Source organism: Leptopilina boulardi, unplaced genomic scaffold (assembly GCF_019393585.1).
Source record: "Leptopilina boulardi isolate dan_hultmark-lab unplaced genomic scaffold, ZJU_Lbou_2.1 LbouV2_366, whole genome shotgun sequence".
Taxonomy (NCBI): domain Eukaryota; kingdom Metazoa; phylum Arthropoda; class Insecta; order Hymenoptera; family Figitidae; genus Leptopilina; species Leptopilina boulardi.
Genome location: NW_026137936.1, coordinates 1,303,669 through 1,329,601, shown reverse-complemented (window position 1 = coordinate 1,329,601; position 25,933 = coordinate 1,303,669). Strand labels below are relative to the sequence as shown.

Here is a 25,933-nt window from a genome sequence, read left to right as displayed (position 1 = left end):
CTCATTTACCGGTTTAATAATAGTATTGAATATCGGTACACGGAGAAAAATGGAAAAACGAATAAAGTAACTTTTACTACTTTAAAAGTAAAATTGGACCTGTCCGAAGTTTCTACGCATCTCTGGCAACTTTTACTAGAAAAATAGTAAAATTGACTATTTCTGTAGTAAATTTTACTGTTTCCGTAGTAATTTTTACTATTTCTGAAGTAAATTTTACTATTTTTGGAGTAAAAGTTGCCAGAGATGCGCAGAAACTTCGGACAGGTCCAATTTTACTTTTAAAGTAGTAAAAGTTACTTTTTCTTTTTTTCCGTGTACCTATCCGGTGTGAAGCCGGTTATTAGGTTTTGAGACAAATATATTTTTATTTGATTCAAATTAGATGATCGGAAAAACGAATTTTCATAAGTCTAAATTGTAAAACAATTGATATCTTAAATCCTGATTTCTACAATTGTACTCAGGTATATATAGGTACAACTTGACAGAATGGAGTATTTGGTTTTTTTTTAGTCAACTCAGCTTTTAGTAGATGATAAAGTAAGCCTCACAGATGAAACCAGATCTCTGCACTTTCGTGCTGTGTCAGTGATCCATTGGAATGAGAATCGATTTTCAACTGTGGAAGCGTTTCTATTTCGAGAATAGTGACTATAGTGCTGAATTATTTTTCTCTCTCCACTGTCGTGTAAATTCAATAAAACCGTTTCTGCAGTATCAACTGGAAATGAGACGCGATGTCAGTTTCCATCTGAATATGCACATCGACAGTTTGGCCAGATGTCATTCTCGACTGTTTCTGAAAATATTATTACTGCGATGATATGGATACAATACGAAAAATCTAAATCGCATTTTTTTTTTTTAAATGACATAAAAATTACAATTTATTAAAAATATTGTAAATATATAAAACATAATATAGTCGAATTCAAATAAAAATGTTTCATTTTGAAAATATATTTCAAACATTTATTCAAAATAAAAATCGATGATTTTATTTATACATGTCAAACTTTATAACTTGTCAAACATCTCAATTCTTGATACATATTCAAAAAGATCAAAAATATTCTATTAAAGTAATTCGATTCAAAAACTTAAAAATGGAGAAATTCTAAACTAAAAAATTGAAATTTCAAAATAAAGCTAGATATACAATAGTTTTTACTTTTAATTTGTTTGAAAAAATAATTTTTAAAAAAGATGCGAAAATATTTTTTATAATAAAAATGGATTTTTCTGCTCTCTAAATCTAAATTAGTAAAAATGCTTACTAATTTAAATTAGTGACTCACTTTTTACTAATTGAGAATCAAAAAGTTAGTCACTAATTCAAATTAGTAAACTTTTTTACTAATTTAGATTTAGAGAGTGCAAAGCTTTTTTTTTATGTAAGACACGTAAAATTTTGCTGAAAGAGATAAGTAGAAGAAATAGTTCCTTTCGCCTTATATATAACTATATAAGTGAGGAATTACTTATTTGGCAGGAAGGTTCGTTGGGTGACAAGATGATTAAAAGATTGTAGAATTATGGCGTTGTTGTCGGGGGTACGATTAATGCCTTTAGGTAATGGGTATAGAAACGTATACGTGATTCCTTTTCTAAGTTTCAATAAAGGTACGACGATAAATTTTTAAGTGGAATACGTATGTTCCGGAAATATCCAGACCATTGGCGTTCTTCAACCTTTATCGGAAACCCTGTCAGGACGCAGATTGCACGCGACCGAAAAGGCTTTTTACCACTCTTTTTCTCCTATACACATTTACGCTTTCATGACTCTTTTTTCTTATAAATATATATATATATATATTCGCATAAAATTTACGATCTGGTAAAACGTGCTTTTGACTTTGCCTTCTATATTAATAGTTTTATTATTTTTATTTTTTCATTCCCAAGCAATTAATCGAATGCCTTCCTTCATTAATTAACTTTGCTTAAGTAGACTCTCCGTGAACGAACTTTTCTGAAACTATTCCTCTCGCTCTACTATTGAATAGAATTTTCTCATTGTCAATTTTCCACGTGCCATATATACTTTTACATTGGATGACGCTTCCAACTATCTGAGCCTTTCAAGGTAAACTAATTTACTGAAAAGCAATGCTTTTGTTCAGTTTACACTAGACATATATATGAGGCAAAATTCCTGAAATGTCCGAACAAAAAATTAAAAGTTCTCGAATTTAATCCATACTTTTCTAAAATGTTGTTATTGTTGGTGAAAGTCTAAAAATCAATTATTATTGAATTTAATAAAATAGTTTTTGAATTACAACGTTTTTAATTTTTGACTTTTGAAAAAAAAAATTTTTTTCAATGTACAATATTTATAAGTAGAATGCATAAAAGTTAACATATATATAATGATTTTTGAAGCTTTTTTGACGAGCTACACGCTGTTAATAAAATTTTTTTGTTTTAAATAACATTTGACCTTGAAATTCAAGGTCAAAATATTAATTTACGTTTATCTCAAAATCGGATTTTTTAAAATTATTTTTAACTATCTCAATGGAAAGCTTGACTAATTTCCTGCAAAACATGTAATTTTCAGAGTGGGATCTTTTAAAGTTTTTGAGATATTAATTAATTAATTAATTAATGTTTATAACAAATGAAATATTTTACAAACGAATAAAGTTACCGTAATTCTGAAGTTAGTAATTGAAAGTTAACGTAATTCCGCATCCAACGAGCCCTATATGAAGTATTTTGGATAAGTGGATTGTTAATAAATAATTGCAATGTTAACTAATTGTTTATTAACAATCTACTTATCCAAAATACTTCATATAGGGCTCGTTGGATGCGGAATTACGTTAACTTTCAATTACTAACTTCAGAATTACGGTAACTTTATTCGTTTGTAAAATATTTCATTTGTTATAAACATTAATTAATTAATTAATTAATATCTCAAAAACTTTAAAAGATCCCACTCTGAAAATTACATGTTTTGTAGGAAATTAGTCAAGCTTTCCATTGAGATAGTTAAAAATAATTTTAAAAAATCCGATTTTGAGATAAACGTAAATTAACATTTTGACCTTGAATTTCAAGGTCAAATGTTATTTAAAACAAAAAAATTTTATTAACAGCGTGTAGCTCGTCAAAAAAGCTTCAAAAATCATTATATATATGTTAACTTTTATGCATTCTACTTATAAATATTGTACATTGAAAAAAATTTTTTTTTTCAAAAGTCAAAAATTAAAAACGTTGTAATTCAAAAACTATTTTATTAAATTCAATAATAATTGATTTTTAGACTTTCACCAACAATAACAACATTTTAGAAAAGTATGGATTAAATTCGAGAACTTTTAATTTTTTGTTCGGACATTTCAGGAATTTTGCCTCATATATATACCCATGGTAAAATAAAATCGATTTTCTGTAATTCAAAATCAATACACTCAAAACAAATGAATTAGTTCAATTTCCGCTTATAGAATATTATACAACTTAAAGACCAAAGTATATATCAGAAACGTGCGTTTTTTTTACAAGAATATGTTTAAAAAAAAAAATTAATTACAATTTTTTTTACACATATATATATAATAATCGCACACTGCTCGTTAAAAGTACTTATAATTCAAAGTCTGCTACACAGTCCACATAATATGGCGAGATTTTTAATGGAATTCTGAGATATTCTGAAAAGTTAAAATGGTTTCAAATGGATTCGATTAACTCAAGCGATTTTTAGTGTAGTTAAGTGCCCATTCTAAAAGTACTTCCATAAAATTAAGTTGAATTTCTACTTAAAAGTGGAAAACCTACTTTTTGAAAAGCAATAAAAGTGGCAGTTTAAATTTCCTATAAAAATTATTGAAATTTATAAATTCTCTTGGAAAAAGTTTTTTCATTTTCAAAATATATGTCTTTATTATAGAGATAAAAAATATAAGAAATGACATATAAAAACTTAATACTGGTCATATAATAAGTTAATTTTCTCTATATGTATACATATATAAATAATAGCATTGAATTCAAAATCATTCACTTTCCCCAGAATATATAGTTATTGATTATGTTTTTGTAATTGCCATAATGTAATTATTAAATCATATCAAACAATGTGCAGTTGTTTGAAATTCCTATCTCCAATAGAGCTTTTCAAAATAATTATACATTCATTGAGGCTTGAAACTGATATGAAAATGGAATCTCCATTATCACTCTTTGTCAACAAAGAAAAACTAATTAAATTTATATCAATTAACTTTGAAATCTAGTTTAAAACTTATATATGTATATATAATTTAAGATTTAGTAGCAATTAAAATGAAAAAAAAAGAAAAAATTCGTGTTAAATTTTATCTTAGATTTTAAAGAGAGACGAGATTTCCGGAAACTATAAATTTTTATTCTGAAAAGAGCTGCTAAGCATTAGAAGTACTTTTCGTTGAAGGTTACAGAAAATGAGTAAAAACGGCCATTGGGGGTAAAAAGAGTGTAGGAGTGAAAATTACGAGCGGATAAAAATGTCGGTGGTGAACGAGAGGAAAGCAAGAACGTGCAAAAGGGTGGAAATCGGAGGGGGGTCCAGGTAACTTTTCAACTTCGCCCATTAAATGCAACTCGAGGTGGACGTAACACGGACAAAATTTATGTTTCATTTCCTTCGGGATTACAGTGCGCCTCGAGCTAACATTCCTGCTCATGGTGGTGTCGTATTCCCTTGGCTTACTTCGTGAATCCTTTACTGGCTGTTTCCATTCATGAAGCGGCTAGTTTAATTTGAATAACGTGGCAATATTTTTCCAAGGTACCGCGGGAAATTCACACTGGAATTTTTGTAATCCACAAGTTTTCTCCCTTATTTGATGTTGACTCTTCAATTTTATTTCAATGTCAAAATTTTCTTTTTTTTGTCTTGAAAAAAAAAAAAAAATTTTTACTCCTTATCCTTCTTCTTGTATATAAAATTAAACAATATATCGAGAAGACATTTATATAAAAAATTCCACTAATTTCTATATTTGGCCCCAAGCCAAATTTCCTTTGCATGTGTAAATTTACCATGAATTGTGTTTAAAACATCAAGGCTTAATGGACCATAAAGATAGGGAAGATACAAATTTATGGTAATCTTCATATTTCTCATTTTCAAGATATTTTCTCGACAAAAAAAATAAAAAAAATAAATAATGGAACGAGCACGCGGAATCTTTATTTGCACCGAAAAAACTAAATTCTAAATTTAAGAATATAATCTCTTGGCTCATATTGAAGAGTATAATCCATGCTTTCTACTCTCCAAATCTGAATTACTAAAAAAGTTTACTAATTTGAATTAGTGACTCACTTTTTGCTTCTCTGTTAGTAAAATTTAACTAATTCTAAAGCAAAAAGTGAGTTACTAATTTAAATTAGTAAAAATTTTTACTAATTCAGATTTAGAGAGTAATAGAGTTATAACATATAATATATTCTTATTCTAAGAACATTTCTAATTAAATTTTTTTTTAGAATTTGAGAACAAGAAAAATTGTATAAATTTAATAATTTGATCCTGCAATCAAGTTAAAGTTTCGGTTTTCATTAATTCACGTTTGATAATTCACACATACTTACACACAAATTGAAGGGAATTAATTTTTGATAAATTATTGCGTGTCAGAAAGGTATGTGTCTTCTATATGTATATAAACTGGCGTTTTAGTCTGGGAACATTGAAATTCCTATATGCTTTTACCGCGCACTAATTTCTGTGAATACCCGAAAATCCATCGAGGTTTATTGCGAAATTTCTCAACTAATTATTTCTTATTGTTAGTCGACTCTATCTAATGTCTGCGCGGTTATAAAGCTCGAAGACAAATTGCATTCAATTTCAACTCTACGAAAATATGTTATATATTCATGTCTCACAAGAATTACACCAACCTGCTGCGTGTATAACAAGAAAATAATAATATTGTTCCTGTTTGTACAGGTGACAGTAAATTTACCAAAAGAAACGTGTGACATAAACAAGAAATGGAGTATAACAAATCACACCCAGAAGATTACACACATCTACTCGTTTGGAAATCCAAAAATATTTTTCTTAAGAAATATAAATAGAAGAAAATAAATTTTCCAAACTATAACAAAAGTATTTTAAAATAATTGAATAAAAAATATTTTTTAAAATTAATAAATAAAATTAGAATTTGAAAAATTATATATTTTGAAACGAGTTATTAACTACATATGTATAGTACATATGTAAAAGAAAGTTACATTAAACTATATGAGTGAATAATATAACTCTGATATTGGGAATTTTTTTTTCCAAGAATTTTCTTTTGTCTCTAAAAGTAATTTTTTCTTCTAAGAATGCATTTCTTGAAAGCGACTATTTCTCGATCCGCAAACAAGAAAAATGAAAACGTGACAAAGTGCTACTTGAAATCTTTATAACAATATACGAAATTTCGTTTCAGTGTAAAAAGCCAAATAATGAATCTAATCAAATAGCCTTCTGTGTCTGACCTTTTTCACATCCCATAAATCTCACCTTCGAAATTGAAAAGTATCTTTCCTTTTTACCCCAGAAAAGAGGCTATTTTGTTCTACTCTACTTTTTTTGATTGGATTTATGTTCAAAAGTAGGTCTCGGAACATGAAACAAATTAGTTCAGGAAAATTTATTTAAAATTTCTCTTTACATAACTTTATATTTATAAAAAAAAATTTTAATTTAATCGAATTTTCATATTTAATAGAATATTTTAAGTGCTTCAAATTTTAAAATGCTAGAATTTCCAATTCACCGAATCTTAATTTGTACAAATTTTTATTTATGCGACTTAATATTTGATAGAATTTTCAAAACGTCGAATTTTCATTTATCCCACATTGCAAAAGACCAAACAAATAAATATATAATAGACAAAAAAATTTCATGGCTGTTTTTAATATTTACGATTGTTTCTGATTGATTTTTTGTATTGAATAAAAAGTTGGATAAAAAGTGATTCTGTGAAATAAAAATTCTGCCAAATAAAAGTTTGATACCTATAAATTTTGTTATGTAAAAATTAATTTAGAAAAAGATTTCCTTAAATATCGGAAAATGAAAGTTCGTCTAAAAAATAATTATATCTAATAGAATTCTTTAAATTAAAAAATTCTAATTAATTATTATTATGGAATAATTATGCACCCTATTAAAGGCATTATTATCATTATTATTATTTCTTTCATTACATTTGTTATGGTTATAATGGTGAATAAATTTTAACATATTAAAATATTATATTAAACTGAAATGAATAAATTAAATAAATTTTAATTTAACCTAAACTCTTATCAAAGAAGAAACAATTTTGAATAATGGGAATTACAATTTTTTGTTCCCATATGTTTTGTTCAACAACCCCAAAAAGTGACATCACATTTTGCTTAATAATAATAATAATAATTTAAGTTTATTTATCTCGAATGGAAAGGAATTTTCATTTTCATATGTGCGATGTTTTTTGTGATTACAGGGAGGATTGCCACCGTCGTATGAGGAATATCTTTGTCACAACTATCCGATGATATCCCGTTCACATACACCACCGCCCCCGTGGTCAGATTCAACAGTCGGCATTCAGCAGGCGCGCAGGGATCTTTTTGCTAGCCAATCAGAGCTCACTGAATATCTAACACAACTGACTTTGGTGCAAGCAGCAAACCAAGATCAGGTCTCTCACCAATTCCCATTAGTGCGACATTCAACGACTGTTAACCAGCAAGCCCTCAGGAAACAGGCGATGAGGACGCAAAGAGCGCGCGCTATGCCTCCCAGGTGGGTCTTCAAGATAAAAAGCAGAAGGGAATGCAAATGATAAATTCATCTCCATTCCCCGGACATTACATATAACCATGCGGAAATCTCTCCGATTTTATCACAAAAAGAAAAATGTGCGATATTTCCGACACTGAAAATATTATATTCTAAATTTAAATAAAATACAAAAAAAAAATTTAATATTTATATTTCACAGTATAAATAATTTTTTTTTGTTTGATAATCAAGAATATATTATTCGAAGTCATTTCAAAATAATTACTTTGGATAATTAATTAAATATTTCTTAAGATCAATGATTTAAATTCTAAAGCCAAAAATCCCTTCGCAGTCGAGCAGAAAAATCGTTTGTGGGCCCAAAACGGTCCAAAAAAACAGTTTCCAAAAAAATTTTATATCATCATATTAAAGGTTTTTGGGGTCGCTGAATCCAAATTTGAGATCAGATTTTAAAACTTCAAAATGGCGGAAAAATTTAAAACTGATTCGATTTGTTCAGAATTCGGTACTCGGAGGTTTTTGGGGTCGCTGAATCCAAATTTAATGTCAGATTTTTAAAAATTCAAAATGGCGGACCCAATATGTCGGAAAAATTGATTCTATTTGTTCAAAATTCAGTACTCGGTGGTTTTAGGGTCGCTGAATCCAAATTTAATGTCAGATTTTAAAAATTCAAAATGGCGGACCCAATATGTCCGAAAAATTGATTCGATTCGTTCAAAATTTGGTACTCGGGGATTTTATGGGTCGCTAAATCCAAATTTGATGTCAGATTTTAAGAATTTTAAATGACTGACCCAATATGGCCACTTAATATAGCGGAAAAATTTAAAATTGATTCGATTCGTTCAAAATTTGGTACTTGGCGGTTTTTTGGGTAGCTGAATCCAAATCCGACTTCAAATTTAAATTCAGCGACCTCAAAAACCCCCGAGTACCAAATTTTGAATGAGTCGAATCAATTTAAAATTTTGTCCGCCATATTGGGTCCGACATTTTGAATTTTTCAAATCTGACATCAAATGTGGATTCAGCAACCCCAAAAACTTTCGAGTATCAAATTTTGAACGAATCGAATAAATTTTAAATTTTTCCGCCATATTGGGTCTGCCATTTTGAATTTTTTAAATCTGAACTCAAATTTAGATTTACCGACCCCAAAAACCCTAAAGAAACCATTTTTATGAAAATCAAGTCAATTTTTAAATTTTTTGGACGCCACTTTGGGTCCGACATTTTGAATTTTTTAATTCTGACCTCAAATTCGGATTCAGCGACCCCGAAAACCTTAGTATACACATTGACACTCAATTCTAATTATGTTTAGTATTTTTTTTTCTAATGTGGACATATGAGAGATTCTTTTTCAATCGCCCCAGCCCAAAAAGTTAATGTTCTGGGATTGGCTTCATACTTTGGTAAATTGTTGTCCTATATGATAGTAATAAATCCCTAAAATATAAACTCATTAAAAAAATATTTGTAGAAAGTAGAGGGGGTTGAAGTTTTGACGTTAAGGGTAACATTGTCATTTTCAAATCCGTTTAACTATGACAAAAGTTAATGGATTTTAATTTATCTATAATGAATTTTATTGCATTTTTCACGTACTTTTCAAAAATGTATATGAAATTTAAAAAAAAAAATTTTTAACCCCTTTTTTGTCAAAATCAACCCTTATTTTTTTTTTTTTTCCCCTTTGGTTTTTTTTTTTTTTTTTTTTTTATTTTCATTGGAAAGCTGAGGTTTTTTCCGATGAGCTATGTAAATATGAAAATGGGACAACAATAATTTTGTGAGTAACAGAATATTAAAGTAGGCGGTGCCGATAAGGGGTGTACCTGGAGATCATCTTTGAGGATTTAGATAGGCACCGCCTAATTTAATATTATGTTTCTCACAAAATTATTGTTGTCCCATTTTCATATTTACATAGCTCATGGGAAAAAACCTCAGCTTTCCAATGAATATAAAAAAAAAACAAAAAAAAATTCCCGAAGGGGTGAAAATCGAAAAATAAGGGTTGATTTTGAAAAAAAAGGGGTCAAAATTTTTTTTTTTTAAATTTTGTATACATTTTTGAAAAGTACGTGAAAAATGCAATAAAATTCATTATAGATAAATTAAAATCCATTAACTTTTGTCATAGTTATACAGATTTGAAAATGACAATGTTACCCTTAACGGCACCCTTATCGGCACCGCCTACTTTAATATTCTGTTTCTCACAAAATTATTGTTGTCCCATTTTCATATTTACATAGCTCATCGGAAAAAACCTCAGCTTTCCAATGAAAATAAAAAAAAAAAAAAAAAAAATACCCGAAGGGGTGAAAATCGAAAAAAAAGGGTTGATTTGGAAAAAAAAGGGGTTAAAAATTTTTTTTTTTAAATTTCATATACATTTTTGAAAAGTACGTGAAAAATGCAATAAAATTCATTATAGATAAATTAAAATCCATTAACTTTTGTCATAGTTAAACGGATTTGAAAATGACAATGTTACCCTTAACGTCAAAACTTCAACCCCCTCTACTTTCTACAAATATTTTTTTAATTAGTTTATATTTTAGGGATTTATTACTATCATATAGGACAACAATTTACCAAAGTATGAAGCCAATCCCAGAACATTGACTTTTTGGGCTGGGGCGATTGAAAAAGAATCTCTCATATATATGTCCAGAATCACAAAGGTGGCACAACTTTTTTTGGACATGTATGGGCCATCGACAGTCAAGGGGTTAAAAAATCCAAAATGTCTGATCCAATATAGCGAATATTTTTTGTAATTCATTGAGTACACTTGAAACTCGTTAGGCGGAAATTTTCATGATTGCTAATTCTGAATTTTACATAAAATCTTGAAAATACAAAATGGCGGAATTCAGTTTAAAATTTTAAATTCATCTCAGATTAGCTTAAAACTCGCTATGAAAGTTTTTCTTAGGGGGGGGGGAGTTGCTAATTACGAATCTGTTATTAAATTCGTAATCAGCGTTTTTTAAAAACAGAAAAAATATTTTTAAATTTCAAGAAAATCCTTTTCTAAATTCCTTTGAAAATGCAAATATTTTTCAATATAAAAAGAGGATTTATCTTCTCGATTCGAAACGAGGTTCATTAAAGGATGACTTTGAAAATTTTCTTTTTCCAATGAAGTTATTCCTTTTTATTGAATTTTTTTATTCCTCCATATATGTGAGAGGATTTTGTAATATGAAAGAAAGGATAGACGATCTTTTCTTTTCAAAATTTATGACACTTCAATTTCATTTATACAACTATTGTTTGAATTAAATATAAGTTTTAAAAACCTACGTGTTTTAAAATTCGTTTAATTTCATTTCCGATTTTGAAAGTAAATAAATTTTCATTGAACAAGTCTAAATTTATATATAATTTAATTTTTTTAATACCTAATTATATTTGATATTGATAATAATTTTTTACTTACGAAAACAAACACTTCTTTAAGATTCAATCTTTTTTTTTTCTTTATTTTACTGATATTGTAATAAATAAATGACTAAATAAAAACAAAATTATAATTATTATTATTATTATTATTATCCATTGTAAACAGATTAAAATTTATATCTCGCTTCATTTTTTCGTATTCTTTTTTTTTTATTTTCGCAATTTCATTTTCCCAGTCTAGTATCTTCATTACGATTCAGCATCAAGCAATAAAAAACGTGTAATGAAACAAAAATGAAATAACGAAACATGATATATTTGGTTGAGTTACGTTACTGGAAAAGATAGTAACAAAATTTACAAAAAGACATTATAATTTGAATTTACATATGTACATTAATTTTCATGGAATGCAACGTAATTTACATTTTGATGTTCAAGCATAAAATAACCTATTTTTCTTCTTTCAATGTAGTTGCTACTACATACAAAAAAATAGTTTTTTTTTAAATTTAATTTATAAAACAATTTTAAAGGAATGAAAGACTAATTTTTTTAAATTTTGTATCAAAGATTAGAGAAGATATTAAATTACTTTAAAAATCTTATTCTCAAATTAATTAAAATTTACTTATAAAATCACAAAAGAAAATTTTAATTATAAATATCATGAAAAATATGCGACCTACATTGCTTATTACTTCATTTTATATTCATGAACAAAAAAAAAGGGTTATAAGTATTTAATAAAATTAATTAAGGGCTATTTGAAAACAAACATAAAAAATCATAAAATAGTAGTAAAATAAAAAGATAACGTAATGAAAATGTGAAACATCAAAGTAGAAATGGAGGACATTAAAAAGTCATTTTCACCAGCGAATTGGATTATTTTATCTAACTCATTGTCATAAAACAAAGAGATGAAACATTAAACTGTAGAGAGTACAAAGTATTCATGTTTTATGAGGGCTGTCAGAAGAGTTTAAATCATTTTTGTCATTTTAAAATAAGCCAAAATGTCATTCAAGACTGATTCCCATGATTTTCGTAAAATAAATGCTCTTTTTTTTGGCTGCTATCAACTGAGTGATAAAGGATTGATGTTACCCCTAGATGAAATAAATGGTCCGCCAAAAAGTTCTGTCCCTGACAATAAATCATTTTAAAGCTTCTGCTATACGTGTAACGATCATAACACTGAATAACACACTTTTCAGTACTTTTTGAGCAAATGTTTTTGCTTCTGAAAATGACATTTATAAATTTAAGATTAATTGAAAGCTAAATTTTAACAGAGTTGGAATATTTTTTTATATGGAAAATAAATAATTATTAATTATAATATACTTTTGAAGAGATTCATTAAATAAATTTAAATTATTTTTACAAAATAGAAAAATTTACTTTTTAATATTTAAAATATTCTATTTCTGTGAATGCGAAACTTTTTTTTTTGATACTCAAAGCGTCTCATCAACTACACACGTTTTAAACTTCATAACTTTTAGATATGAAATTCAATCGCATAACAAGTTACTCAGAAACTGAAAAAAAGATACTTAAAAAAAAATTTTATTTTTGAATACAAATATTTATATTTTTTTTCCAAATAAGTTTTTTAAATTGATTTTCAACCGTATTATTACTTTGAGAAGCAATTTTTATACGTTCGGTGTATGAAGAAATTTATGATCAGGCATGCTATAAATTTAATAATTTAAAAGTAACTGCTACGTAAACATTTTCTAACAAGTTTTATGTTTAGTATGAACATATGAAAAATCGAGGAACACGAAAAAAAGAGAATTTATTACGTAATCATCTATGATATTAAAAAATTCCAATAAGTATTATATGACGTGTGTATGTGCCACAATATTTAACGTGCCTTCTTCTATAGAAATTATACATAGTAGTGGAGACCGGGGTTACTTGGCGCACTTTTTACTCTTTGTTGTGTAACTCGCTTTTTTTTTGCTTTTTTTAAAAAGTTATTGTATAGAAAACTTGTTGTAACATATCATCTTTAATTAAAAAAAAGAAAGAAAGTTGAAATATATTTAATACTTTTATTTTTATACCACTTTATTTGAAGCTGTGCAAAGTGCGCCAAGCAACCCCGGCACGGGGTTGCGTGGCGCAGCAGTGAAATTAATTAAATTATATGATTTAAAGTTTAAATAATATAAGACTTAACAAAATAAGTCGTGTACTGTAATTTTACAATAAAATTATTATAAATATAAAAATTAGAAAATTTCATTTAAATTAAATGAAATCGTAAAATTACCAAAAAATATATTTTTTTTTATAATAACACTGTGAATATTTAAAAACCATTATTCGGTTAAATTTTTTGAATAGGATTGTTATTGGTGCTTATTAATGTGTAAATTTCATATAATCAACTTGATTTTATTAATATTTAACGAAATTTTCAGATAACCGCGCCACCTAACCCCGAATGTACTTTTGAAATATTTATTAATTTTTTATAAAAACTGTTAATATAAATCAAAAAATTTTTTTTGTTTCTTAATAACAAATGTATAGAGCTCAAAACTTAATACTTGAGCTCTTCTAAAATGAATTTTTTAAAGAGATATCACAAAAAAATGAAGAGGTTAAAAAATTACTTTGGAGTGCCAAAATCAGTTATTTTAATTTATACTCCACAATAATTAATGAATATTAATGAAATTTTGTACAAACTTAGGTACAGTTTATCAACTACTTTAAGCAGAATAAAGAGAAAAATTAATGTAACTTAACACTTTTGAATAAACTCAAGTGCGCCAAACAGCCCCGGTCTCCCCTACCTATATAATTTTTGATCGATACAGGTTCAAGATCATAAGTTTTATGATATTATGAGATGTTATGCATATTGACCATTTTCTTATAATGATATTTAATTTTTTTACACGGAAAAAAATCTATTTTTTCAATTCCACAATAGACAAATTATAAAAACTGTGCTGTAAACAAAGAAAATAGTGTTTTTCAACAGGCAGCCACGGAGAAAAAAGAATTGTTGTGGTTACTAAAAATTAAGTCCACACAACAATTCCTGATTGTCAATATAGAACCAGCAGTTCTATTTGTTTTTGGGACAAAAAAAATTGTTAAAATGGGATTGTTATTAAAACTATTCGGACTGTTAGGTGAACAAACACAATTGTTTGATGAACAAAGAAAATTGTTATGAAACAGTTGAAATAACAAAAAAAAATTCTTAAATCGACAATACAATTTGTTGTATTAACAAAGCTTTGATCCATCTAATACAATTTGATCAGTTTTTCCGCTTTCTAAAATAATCGATAGCAGATTTCCGCAGGTCATATCACCAGTTTCATTTGCATTAAAATCTATGGAACATGCAGCTTCTGAATCGAATTCTTTGACCTGAAACCAAAAAATTAATTTGAGTTGAAATTTGTTGTTAAATAATATTTAATATACATTATGTATTTTTTAAGGTGAGGTTATGTTCAATAGTAACCGTGTATAACTTACCGATAAACGATGACATGGAACAATAAACCTGTCAGTAGAACAAATCCGGATTGTTCCATCAGCAATCGACAGAGAGTTTGCTTCTTAAACTGTATGGCATTGCAAACTGAACAAATCTGATAATAAAAAATTCGTGTTGTATTTACAACAATCCGAATTGTAATATTAACATTTCGAATTGTAATATCAACAATTCTACTGACAACAATCCAAAAATTGTTTGCACAGCAATCCCATTTTTCTCCGTGGCATGTGGATTCCCTTGATGTGAAGATTTTCAATAGGGGCTAATTTCTGACCAAAAATTAGTCAAAACGGAGCGATTCCATGGTAAGTGATCATGGAAATTTCTTTCGGGTTAGGGATTTAAATGAAACGTAGGGTATTTGTTCTTTAGAATGTAAGCAAACAAATTGTAAAGGTTTTTTTTGAAAAATATTAATAAACATGGGAGATATACAACATTGAAATTTTTAAACTTTTTTTTTTTTAATTGCATAACTTTTGATGGGTAAAATATATCAAGGTCCACTAGGTCTTAAATTCTTCGCAAATAGACACACTTTGTACTAAAAAAAATTGCTGAACAAAGTTACTGTAAGATTTTGTTGTTGTGAAACAAAAAAAATTTGAAACAAAAAAAATTTGAAACAAAAAACCAAAAAAAATGGTGTTTTTTTAAAAACTCAAAATTAAATTTTTTTTGTTTCACAACAATAAAATCTTACAGTAACTTTGTTTAGCAATTTTTTTAGTAAAATGTGTGTCTATTTACGAAGAATTTAAGACCTAGTGGACCTTGATATATTTTACCCATCAAAAGTTATGCAATTTAAAAAAAAAAGTTTAAAAATTTCAATGTTGTATATCTCCCATGTTTATTAATATTTTTCAAAAAAACCTTTACAATTTGTTTGCTTACATTCTAAAGAACAAATACCCTACGTTTCATTTAAATCCCTAACCCGAAAGAAATTTCCACGATCACTTACCATGGAATTGCTCGGTTATACTAATTCATTTAAGGAACGAACAGGCGCAATTGAATTAGTTAATACAATTAACAGCTGTACAGTTATTTATAATAAAATAATTTTTCTTTTTTTTTTGTATATTTTCAGATCGCAGAGTGAAAGTCGGGCTCAGCAACAGCGGATTTCGACAATGTATGATGATGCTGCTTTTTGCATGGAAACTACTGCAATTCAATCAGCAATTGACAATGGAGTGGCATTCTGCAGTCTTATGTAAGCAAAATTGTGAGAATTACAAAAAAAAAGAAAAAAAAATGTTTTAAAAAATTTCGTTACATTGTGGAGAGTTCTTTAAAGCGATTATATCGCGATTTCCGGCGCGCACTGTTCGCTTTCGATTTTCACTCTATGGTTTTCCCAATTTCAAAATTGAAATTTTGGGAAAAAATGAGTTTTGTAATAAGGAAATTAAAAATCGAGAAAACTCGAAAATTTCAAGTGGGTGGATGTTTGCGTGCGTATATGTCTGATGTGTATGTGTGTGTGTGTGTGTGTGTGTGTGTGTTTACTGGCAGGTCCAGAATCACGCTTCATATTTCTGAGAGATCTCGTGTCTGAAATATATGGGCGAGATTATATATGAAGCCACTTTTTCTACTTCGAGAAAACTTTACTCGAACCATATTAGGTACAACGTGAATATCGTTACTGATCAACTCATAGATAAGGCACAAGTGACTCGATTTTTTCATCTTGAAATAAATTTCATCTTCCTGTTTTCAATAAAATAGAAAAAAAAGACAATTTTTTACTCAATTTCAAAATTGTTATTCTAAATTCTGTATTTTGGAAATTTTAATTTTAAAAGATATTTTAAAAATAAGATTATATTTTAAATTGATTAATTGCTTGTTTACATAATCAATTCATTTTTTATAGTTTTATTTTATATTTCTTTTTGTATACTTATTTTCAGTAATTTTATTTTTAATATTAAAATTTTTAAAGAAATCTATTTTCTAGAGCTGTACAATAAAAACGACGCGCACATTTTCAAATAATTGAACCAACTATTTTACAGTTTGTATAAATTACACAATTGTCTATTAAAAAATATATATATATATATTTATATAGTTAGAATTTAGGAAATATTTTACTAGGCAAAGTAAATCTACTTTAAACAAAATATATTTTTTTCAATATTATCGATTATTATAAAAAAATATATTAGTGAGTGAAAGACAAGAGGATGAATTTTTATTTCAGAGGTAAGAAATCATTCACATTTATCACTCACACACACAATGATGATAATAATTTATTGTGTATGCAAGAAAGGAATTTTAAAGAAAGTAAGATGATAACGTCATATTATTAAAGTTGTTGATATTTCAACATAATTTTCGAAAACGAAACACTGAAAACAATTCAAATATGCGCAATTTTTTAAATTAAAAAAAATATTTATTTAAAAAAACAAAATCAAAAATAATAGACGATTGTCGTTTATTATTGCTCTTTGTTAATATATATAAGTATACGGGATTGCAGAGCAATATAATGACGTGAATAAAGACTGAAACAAAAATTGTAGATGTGTGAAAACATGTTTTTTATTGACAAATATATATATTCGTTAATCAAAAAAAATTAATTGACATCAAATGTTAATTTATTTATAATTAAATGCAATTTCAAATAATGAAAAATAATTTCATTGCAAGTTATTATTGTTTAAAATAATGAAAAAAGAACTTTGTGATGACAAGATACTTTTTTAAAAAAAAAAACTCGATCCTTAAAAATTAAAGATATAAAGCTTTTTTTTTTTGGAAAATAAAAAATGTTGTTGAAGAGATTCGTTTTCAGTGTGACGTTCTCAGATGAAAAGAATGGGTCATTTCACAATCTCAGCGTGTTATCAAAAGTGGTAGAATAACCTTAAAAATGGGTTTCCATCATCTTCACCGCGGGGATATTTCAAATGACATTCTGTACTCAAGGGATATTCCGCAGACGTCTTAAATCTCCCATGTGAATAGGAAAAAGAAGTCTTCCAAATATTTCCTGGTTATCACGTGTCAGATATGCGGACGTTTATTCGATCTATCTTGCCTCATCACTTTTCTAGTTTACAGTAATTTTAAACGTGGTTTATCGTGTCATGTTTCTTATATGTATATTAAAAACAATATCAATTCATCACTTATTGAGCAATAAAATGTGTCAGTCATAGTAATCCTATTTTTTTCAAAACAAATCATTATTACTTATATATTCTTTAATCATTACAGCAAAATTAGACTTTTTATAATCGATCATTTTTAATTCAATTAAAAAGTCTTAAAATTCAAATATAAAAATGCTCTACTTTTTCTTTTTATTTACTATAAATTGAGAAACATAACAAGATTGCTATGACATGAAAATTTAGGCAATTATATAATAATCAGCGAGTCAAAGTGAATCGGATTTATCAGATATTAGTAAAAATCGATTTAAAATAAAGCACTGACGATCCTAATATTGCCTAATTTATAAACAGAAACGAACTGAATATTGTCAACGATTAATTAAAGGAAAATAAATAGGCCTTTATATTATATTGACATTAAACAATATTTTGGCCTCGGTCCACTTTGGCACTTAAAAAAAAATAAAAAAAAAAAAACCCTCCATAGTTTCTATACCACGTTACTCGTTATATATTTCCCAATCGTTGAAAGGTGTGAACGTCACATTCATATTTCATTTTCGATCAAAAAAAAAAAAAAAAACAGAAAAAAGAAGATGAAATGATCTTCACAATACCCCTATAACTTCTATACAACAAAATCTAATAAATTCTGCTCTTCTTGTGCGTGTAATATATTTGATAGAGAAAAATTTACAAATTATAAGTATAAAGAATGTTTCAATGGTTTACAAACATTTAACTAATAAAATAAGAAATTCAGACGTACTTATTCAAATAATGAAAAAAAATCATATGTATAGTAAGTACGTCAAGTCGATGTTAACTCATGTTACACGTAAACTAGCACATATGTACAAGAGGGGAGATTTTAGCTATATTAATATAGTCAAAAAATATGTTTAGGTAAAAATAATCAGAACAATCAAATATTATTGATATTAATAAAAAATACATGAATCTACATATATACTGAAAAAAGAGAAAAAAAACACAATGATTCTAAAAATTAGAAATTAAAAGCGTACCAGCAAAATGAGGTTGTCAAGAAGGAATTTTTTTTATTAAAAAAAGAAAAAAGAGATTTTTTCTTATTTCCCTATAACCGAATCCAATTCTACTTATTTTTTGAAGTATAGTTATTTTATTTTAAATTAAGATAAAATTGGTTTTTTCTTAAAAAAGAAATTTACTTTTAAGTAGAACATTTTAAGAAGATATTTTTTTAATAGGAAAATTAGATTTTTATTAGGGGAAAACTATTTTTTAAGTTGAAAAATTACTTTATTTTTAAAGTTCATTTTTAAATTCTACTAAAGGCAACATTTACTTTTTTTACATCAAAAAACTAATTACCCTAGATTTATTTTAAACCACATAAAGTTTGTTAAATCAAAATATTTGCGTTTTTTAAATAGAAACACTGTTTATTAAGTAAAATCTATATATATTTTCCAAACAAATTTGTTTTTAATAATTACAATCGTTTTTTGATGTATTTTCATTTTGTTTAAAAAAATAGTTTAAGTACAAATAATCTTTTCAAGTTAACTTTTTAATTGAGATCAATCAAAATTTATTTTTAAGTTGATAAAAATTTCTTGTCAAAGCAACACATTTACTTTTGAGAAATATATATAAAAAAAGTAGAATTGCTGGAAAAATATGATCGTATTGGGAATTGAAAGCTAACTGAGAAAAACAACAGCCTAACAGGATTTTTTTTTTGAATTTACTACTGGCTCAATTGCCCTGAACTGAAATAAAAAAATTTACCCGATTTCCCTTGTATAACAATCTAGCTTTACGAAAGCAATAGAAAAACAATAAAATAAAAAGCAATTATTTACTGGAGAAATAAAAAAATAACCCAAAGAACAACGATAATTCATTTAGAAAAAAGGTCTCTTTGTCATCACCCAAGCAAAAATTTACAACCGGCGCAGTGGTGCACCAGTACTGGCAGTTACTGGCAAAGTACTGACCCACCAATATTGAACCAATACTGGCATATGTTTGGGATGATAATGTTTATTAGTATACTGGTCATTAGTAATGGCTTAGTACTGGTTCAATACTGGAATTTAGCAGTAATTCTGTATTTTTCCAGTGCGGGCAAAATTATAGTAACCAGTAATAAGCCAGCACTGATATATATATTCAAAATTCAGGGTTCTTTTTGCTTTTCACATTAATTGAGCAGCTGGATCGAAGAACCGACTCATAACATTAACTATTAATAATAATAAATTATTATAATAACTTTTAAATTGTTATTTTTTTATATTAACATTTTACTCTTTATTTTATTATTCAAATAATTTCTTCAAATATTATAAAATATATATATATTTATTTGTATTTGTTTAAATTACCGAAATTGAATGAAATTATTGGTTAAAATAGAGTTTATTTGATTGAAATATATTTTTTTAATGTAAGAAAAATAATTTCAGAACTTCATTAATTATTATGTATTTCTTTTATTAAAAAGTTTTAATATTAAATTTAAATTTCATAATTCCGTTAACGAACGCATTGCAGTAATCGAAAAGAAGTATTAAAATAATTTTTAAAAAATATGTATCTAAATTTAATTTCTAACCAACAAAAATACACAATTTTCACGTCTATGAAGTTGGCGTCGATGCTCAATGTCGAAAATTATTTTTCACAGGACCAAAAATAACAAATCATTTTTAAAAAAGATTTTCACATAATACCTTAAAAAGTATTTCCTGAGGCATTACATATTTGGACCGAAAATCTTTAAAACAAAAAAAATAATTTGACATTTTTGGTCCTGTGAAAAATAATTTTCGGCGCTAAGCGTCAACGCCAACTTCATGGAGGTAAATTTTCAAAATTTTTCTGGATACTGGCATTCGGTATTGAATTAATACTGACCGAGTACTGGTTTGCCATTACTGACTCAATAATACTGGCACAGTATTGGAAAATACTGCCAGTATTGGTGCATGATTTCGCCTGTTGTCAATATCGGCATTTGACAGAAATTTTTGCTTAGGCATATATATAGTTTCAAGAGGTACCTAATAATAAGTACAATATTCGTCCATTGATAAAAAAAAATGAAATAAATTCAAGATTCATCTCCAGCTGATCTCCCCAAAAAATCTTATTTCTAAAAAATGAAAACCTCAACAATATTCAAAGAGTATCGCACTATGTGCAACAAATCAGAAACATAATTTTTCCCACTTAACGGAAAAATCATTATCTAACTATTAACTAAAAATTAATTAATGTCTCTGATTATTCGTGTAGGAAACAATTTTTCAATTTCAGGGGCGAAGCATCTCATTTTTTTATTCTCTAATGGAAAAATGTAAATAAAGTCTATAATTTTCAATAAATAAATACTCATTGTAACGTCATAGCTAAAATTTTTTTTTTTTAATGCCAATAAAAGACAGTAAATTTAAATTAAAGAAAATTAAAATATTTTTCTGCTATTTTTAATTTATAATCATATATAGCAAAGTATGTTCCATATTGTACATTGCAATTAGAAAAAAAAATTTTCTTAAACTAATTCTATTCACTGAAAAAAACTTTTGGTTGGGTATATTTAACCAGAATTCTGGTAGAATGTAAAGTTAAATATAGTTTAATCAGAATTTTTTTTCCAGTTTATTGTAAATTATAGGTCATTGCGAGTAATTATTACATATTTTAATAAATAAAATTTTGTTAAAATTTTATGTAAAATTCAAAATGATGATAATGAAAAAAGAAAAAGAATGAGAAAATATTTTTCAGAATTTTTTAACGTACATAAAAAAAATATATATTTATATATTTTTAGTGGCTTTATTAAAAATTTGTAGAATTGGCCCCTGAGAATATTAAGTCAACACTAAGCCTTTTAGCACATTCAATTAGTCTTCCGCGGACCATAAATGTACATAAAACAATAGAAACACTCGCCATTTACCAGTATAATGTCTCAATAATTATATTCAATGTGCATATATTGGATGAATAAAACAATATTCATCCAACTCGCAAAATTGAATTATTCTCACAGACTTCTTCCCTATAGACTGTTATTCATTATTTATACATGTTAAAGTTATATATTATATATATAAATGAAAAGTTCATCTACAATAAAATACAGTTTCAATTATATAAAAAAAAAGAAACTTATAACATCCATACAGTTTTCTACTATTTCTATGATTCTCTCAGCAAGAGATATAAAATATTACTATTCTTTGTTTCATTTTTATTCATACTATCTATTGGAAAACAAAGGCTATTTATTTATAATTTGATATATAATGATCCAAATCTTTTACATCACTTTTTAATTAATTATATAAACTATGCGAATAGAACTCAATTATTGAACATATAAAGTATTTAATTATATCATTCAAATTTACACTATACTTTAATTATGAATTTTTAAAATTATAAAATTTTTTTTAATTATTATATTAAACTATAAAAACTTAAATTTCATTTTTCAAAATACATTCAACTTTATGCTTCTTGTATAAAGTTACGTGCAATTAATTTGAAAGTATATTATAAATTAAAAATTAAGGATCACAGACAAAGAAATGCAATAGAAACTATTAATAACACATGAAATGTTATAAAAAATATCTGTTAATAAAAACAAAAAAAAAACGAAAAAAAAAAAAAACAGAAAATACAATCCTATATAAATACGAAACGTGATAGTAATTATTTGAATTCTAACGTTTCAGAATTATATCCAATTTTAATTGTAGTATAATTTTCACGAGCAAAAAATCAATCCTTGAATCGGATTTGAATTTTTCTATTGTTCGAACAATATTTTTTAAATTTCACGAAATAAATAAATAACGATTATAATTTTTTTTCAGCAGATTATTAAAAATATTATGTAATTACCAAAAATACTTTGACAAATTTTTATTTTCAATAATATATACTTTTTTAATCAATAAAGAAAAGTGTTTTACGACTGGATATCGTTATACAATGTCTTGTCTAAGCGCACACACAAATTTTCTTATTATACGTTATTAACGAAAAGAAAAAAAAAATACAAACATTTAAATAAATCAAATTCTGATCGCCGTAAAATGAAATAGGAATGTCTCGACCATCTCATGTGTATTTTACATAATACTAATAAATATAATGTCAAACCGACGAAAACAATCGTTCACTTCAGAGAAAAAAAAAACCGACCTAGAACTGCCAAAGAGCGCGAAAGTTCTAAAATCTTATGACGTGATCAAACACGTATACGTTAAACGTTCATGTTTTAAAATTTTATTTATTTTCTTCTATTAAAAAAAAACAGACATAAAGGTAATAATTTAACAATAAAAAGATATTATTTACTTGAAAAAGAAACAAATATTTCAATAATCTATAGAAAATAAATAAATCATTAAAAATAAATAATTTACTTAATCAGATACATTAATGACAAAAATATATTCTCAATATCGGCGAATTTCTTTTATTTTTATTGCAACCATTTAGAAAGTGCAAATTTTATGGTTCTTGTTCAAAAAAAGTTGTTTTTTTTTGTGGTTAACTAATTTCCTTTCAAATAATATTATAATTTTTAACATAATAATTATTGTTTGAGTTATATGTAGTAAAATATTTATTTATTTAGAGAATGAAAATTTCAAAAAGAAGAATATTCCATTCAATTTGAGGATATATATTTATTTCAATGTATAATTAAATTATATATAATTAAATATACCAACAATTTTTTAAATTTAATTTCTGCACTCGAAATTAATAATAAATTTTAATGACAAATTAATTATAATACCTACATTTAATGAACAAAAAATTGATTCATATTTAAAAGGGATATTCAACGTTAATTTCTGTCCTATGTTTAATAAGAATTAATATTATTAATGAAAGTGTCATGTTGCAAAATGAATAATATTCCAGTAGATCAAAACCTGATGTTTTTCGGAAACTCGTAATTAAGGTACTGTTTTACGTGAAATTAGCAAATGCAGGCGCATTATTGATGACTGTATTGCAGGATAATTAATAAACGTCAATTTATGAGCGGCTGTTCTGTCTACAACTAAATGTATACGGAATTATTAAGAGAGGGACGACGTACTTGTAAAATGGCGTTCAAAGAAATAACTAATAAAATTGTAACTTTTTATTTTTTTTTTCGTTCCGAATTCTCTAATCTTATATATTATTATTATTGTTTTTAAAACCTAGAAACTAATTTACCTTACAGACAAAAAAGAAAGTCTTCCTATATGATATTTTTGCAAAATACTTTGTAAAAGTTTATTGTGCCAACACTGAGAAAACGATATGTTTGATTCAAACATAATATGTTTAACCCAAACTTAAAATAGCTTTGTTATACAGTCAAACATATTTATGTCTAAATTAAATATATTCTCTGGTTGGTTCAATGTGAAAATATATTTAATTTAAACATAAATTATGGTTAATTTCAATTTATTCATAATAAATTTTTAAGTTTAAATCAAACATAAAAATTTTAAACATATTTTCAGTTTAAGCCGAACAGAAAATATGTTTGAATCAAACATAATTATTCAAACAAATAATAATTTTAAGCCAAAGTAGAAAATATTTTCTATATATTAAAATTAAACATAAAAACTGTGTTGGGTTAAACAAAAACTTTTAAACTGATCTTTATATTTGAAACAAATAATTCTTTTTCTCAGTGAATAGAAAAAAAGTTTTTTTTTGTATTCAATAATAAATTTTAATCAGGAAAACATAAATTATTTAAAAAAATCGACCTAATAAATCCTTTGTATACGTGTATAATGTTAAAAAAATACAAAAAAATAGAAATCCTCAAACAAACAAAAAATTATTTTCCTGATTATACAGACAATTTTTGTGTATAAATATCTTTTTAATTTGTTCTTTCAGTGAAATTTTCAACTTCCGCATATACAATAACAATAAAAAAAGAAAAAAAAACTTTAAGTTTTCTGTGTAGATATTTAATAATTATAAAAAAAAATAGTTGTAAAAAAAATAGTTGTACAACGGATAAATCGTATAAAGATAATATTAAAATATATCGAAAGATAATTTTTCAGAGATTATCAAGAACAAAAAAATCAGCGATCCTATCAAATGTGGGAGATAAGGTTTCAGTAATAAAGTGACGTAAAAAGCTTGGAAGAACTTGTATTTTTGTATAGGTATTTTGTAATGGTTCGCGCGCATCGTTCGCACATGTTAGCGAAATTTGCGAGTTATAATGGAAGTGCAGGGGAGAGATAGAATTTTGCGATTATTCAAAAAAAAAAAAAAAAAAATGAAAAAAAAAAATGAAAAAAATTAACAAAGAAACAAAAGAAAAAAAAACGAAAATCAACTATGTGGAAATAAAAATTGTGAAAATATAAAGTATCGCTAAAACATATATATATATTATATTGTACTGTATGTTGTGTATATTATAAATGTTTAGAGGACCAAGAAATATAATCTACTGCTGTAAAATGAATTGATCCCTATTATCCCTTTCCTCCACTCATTAAATTATAGATCTTACTTTGAAATAAATCCTTAATACCTACTGCAAGGTAACGACCAAAGTTTGTTTGAAATTGCGACCTCTATAGTGGACCACAATAATTAGTCTCTTGCAGAATAGTTCAAGAAATTCTTGCGCGCACTGCTAATTCTAACCACTGAACAGTTCAGTAAATTATCGATAATCATATTATATAAGTTTTCGACTTGGAATGACTCAAAGCATTATCATTCAATTAACAATGAAAACGTAAATTGAATTATTATTATAATAACTTTTTTACATGATTTATTTCATTTGTAGTTGAAGTTTTATGTGATAAATGACATTTCTTCCATGATTTAACAAATCACTGTTAATTATAATTTTTTTTAAATTGTTATTATTTGTTTATTTATATAACAAAATAAGTTAGCAAATTTTTTTTTCCTAGACTGAAAAAACAGATCTCATTGAAC

The 25,933-nt window shown here is 26.2% G+C and overlaps 2 protein-coding genes across 2 annotated transcripts in view; one reads left to right on the top strand and one right to left on the bottom strand.

The window, feature by feature from the left end:
- LOC127286936 (uncharacterized) overlaps positions 1–19,386 on the top strand; it is an 88,593-nt gene extending 69,207 nt beyond the window's left edge. The window contains exons 4-5 of the mRNA XM_051313604.1: positions 7,506–7,807; positions 15,874–19,386. Coding sequence (XP_051169561.1) covers positions 7,506–7,807; positions 15,874–16,003 — 432 coding nt within the window. The 3' untranslated portion in view covers positions 16,004–19,386. The remainder of the gene's footprint in view (positions 1–7,505; positions 7,808–15,873) is intronic.
- The window catches only part of LOC127286942 (uncharacterized), a 184,018-nt gene that overhangs the window by 121,275 nt on the left and 36,810 nt on the right, over positions 1–25,933 (bottom strand). The window lies entirely within an intron of this gene.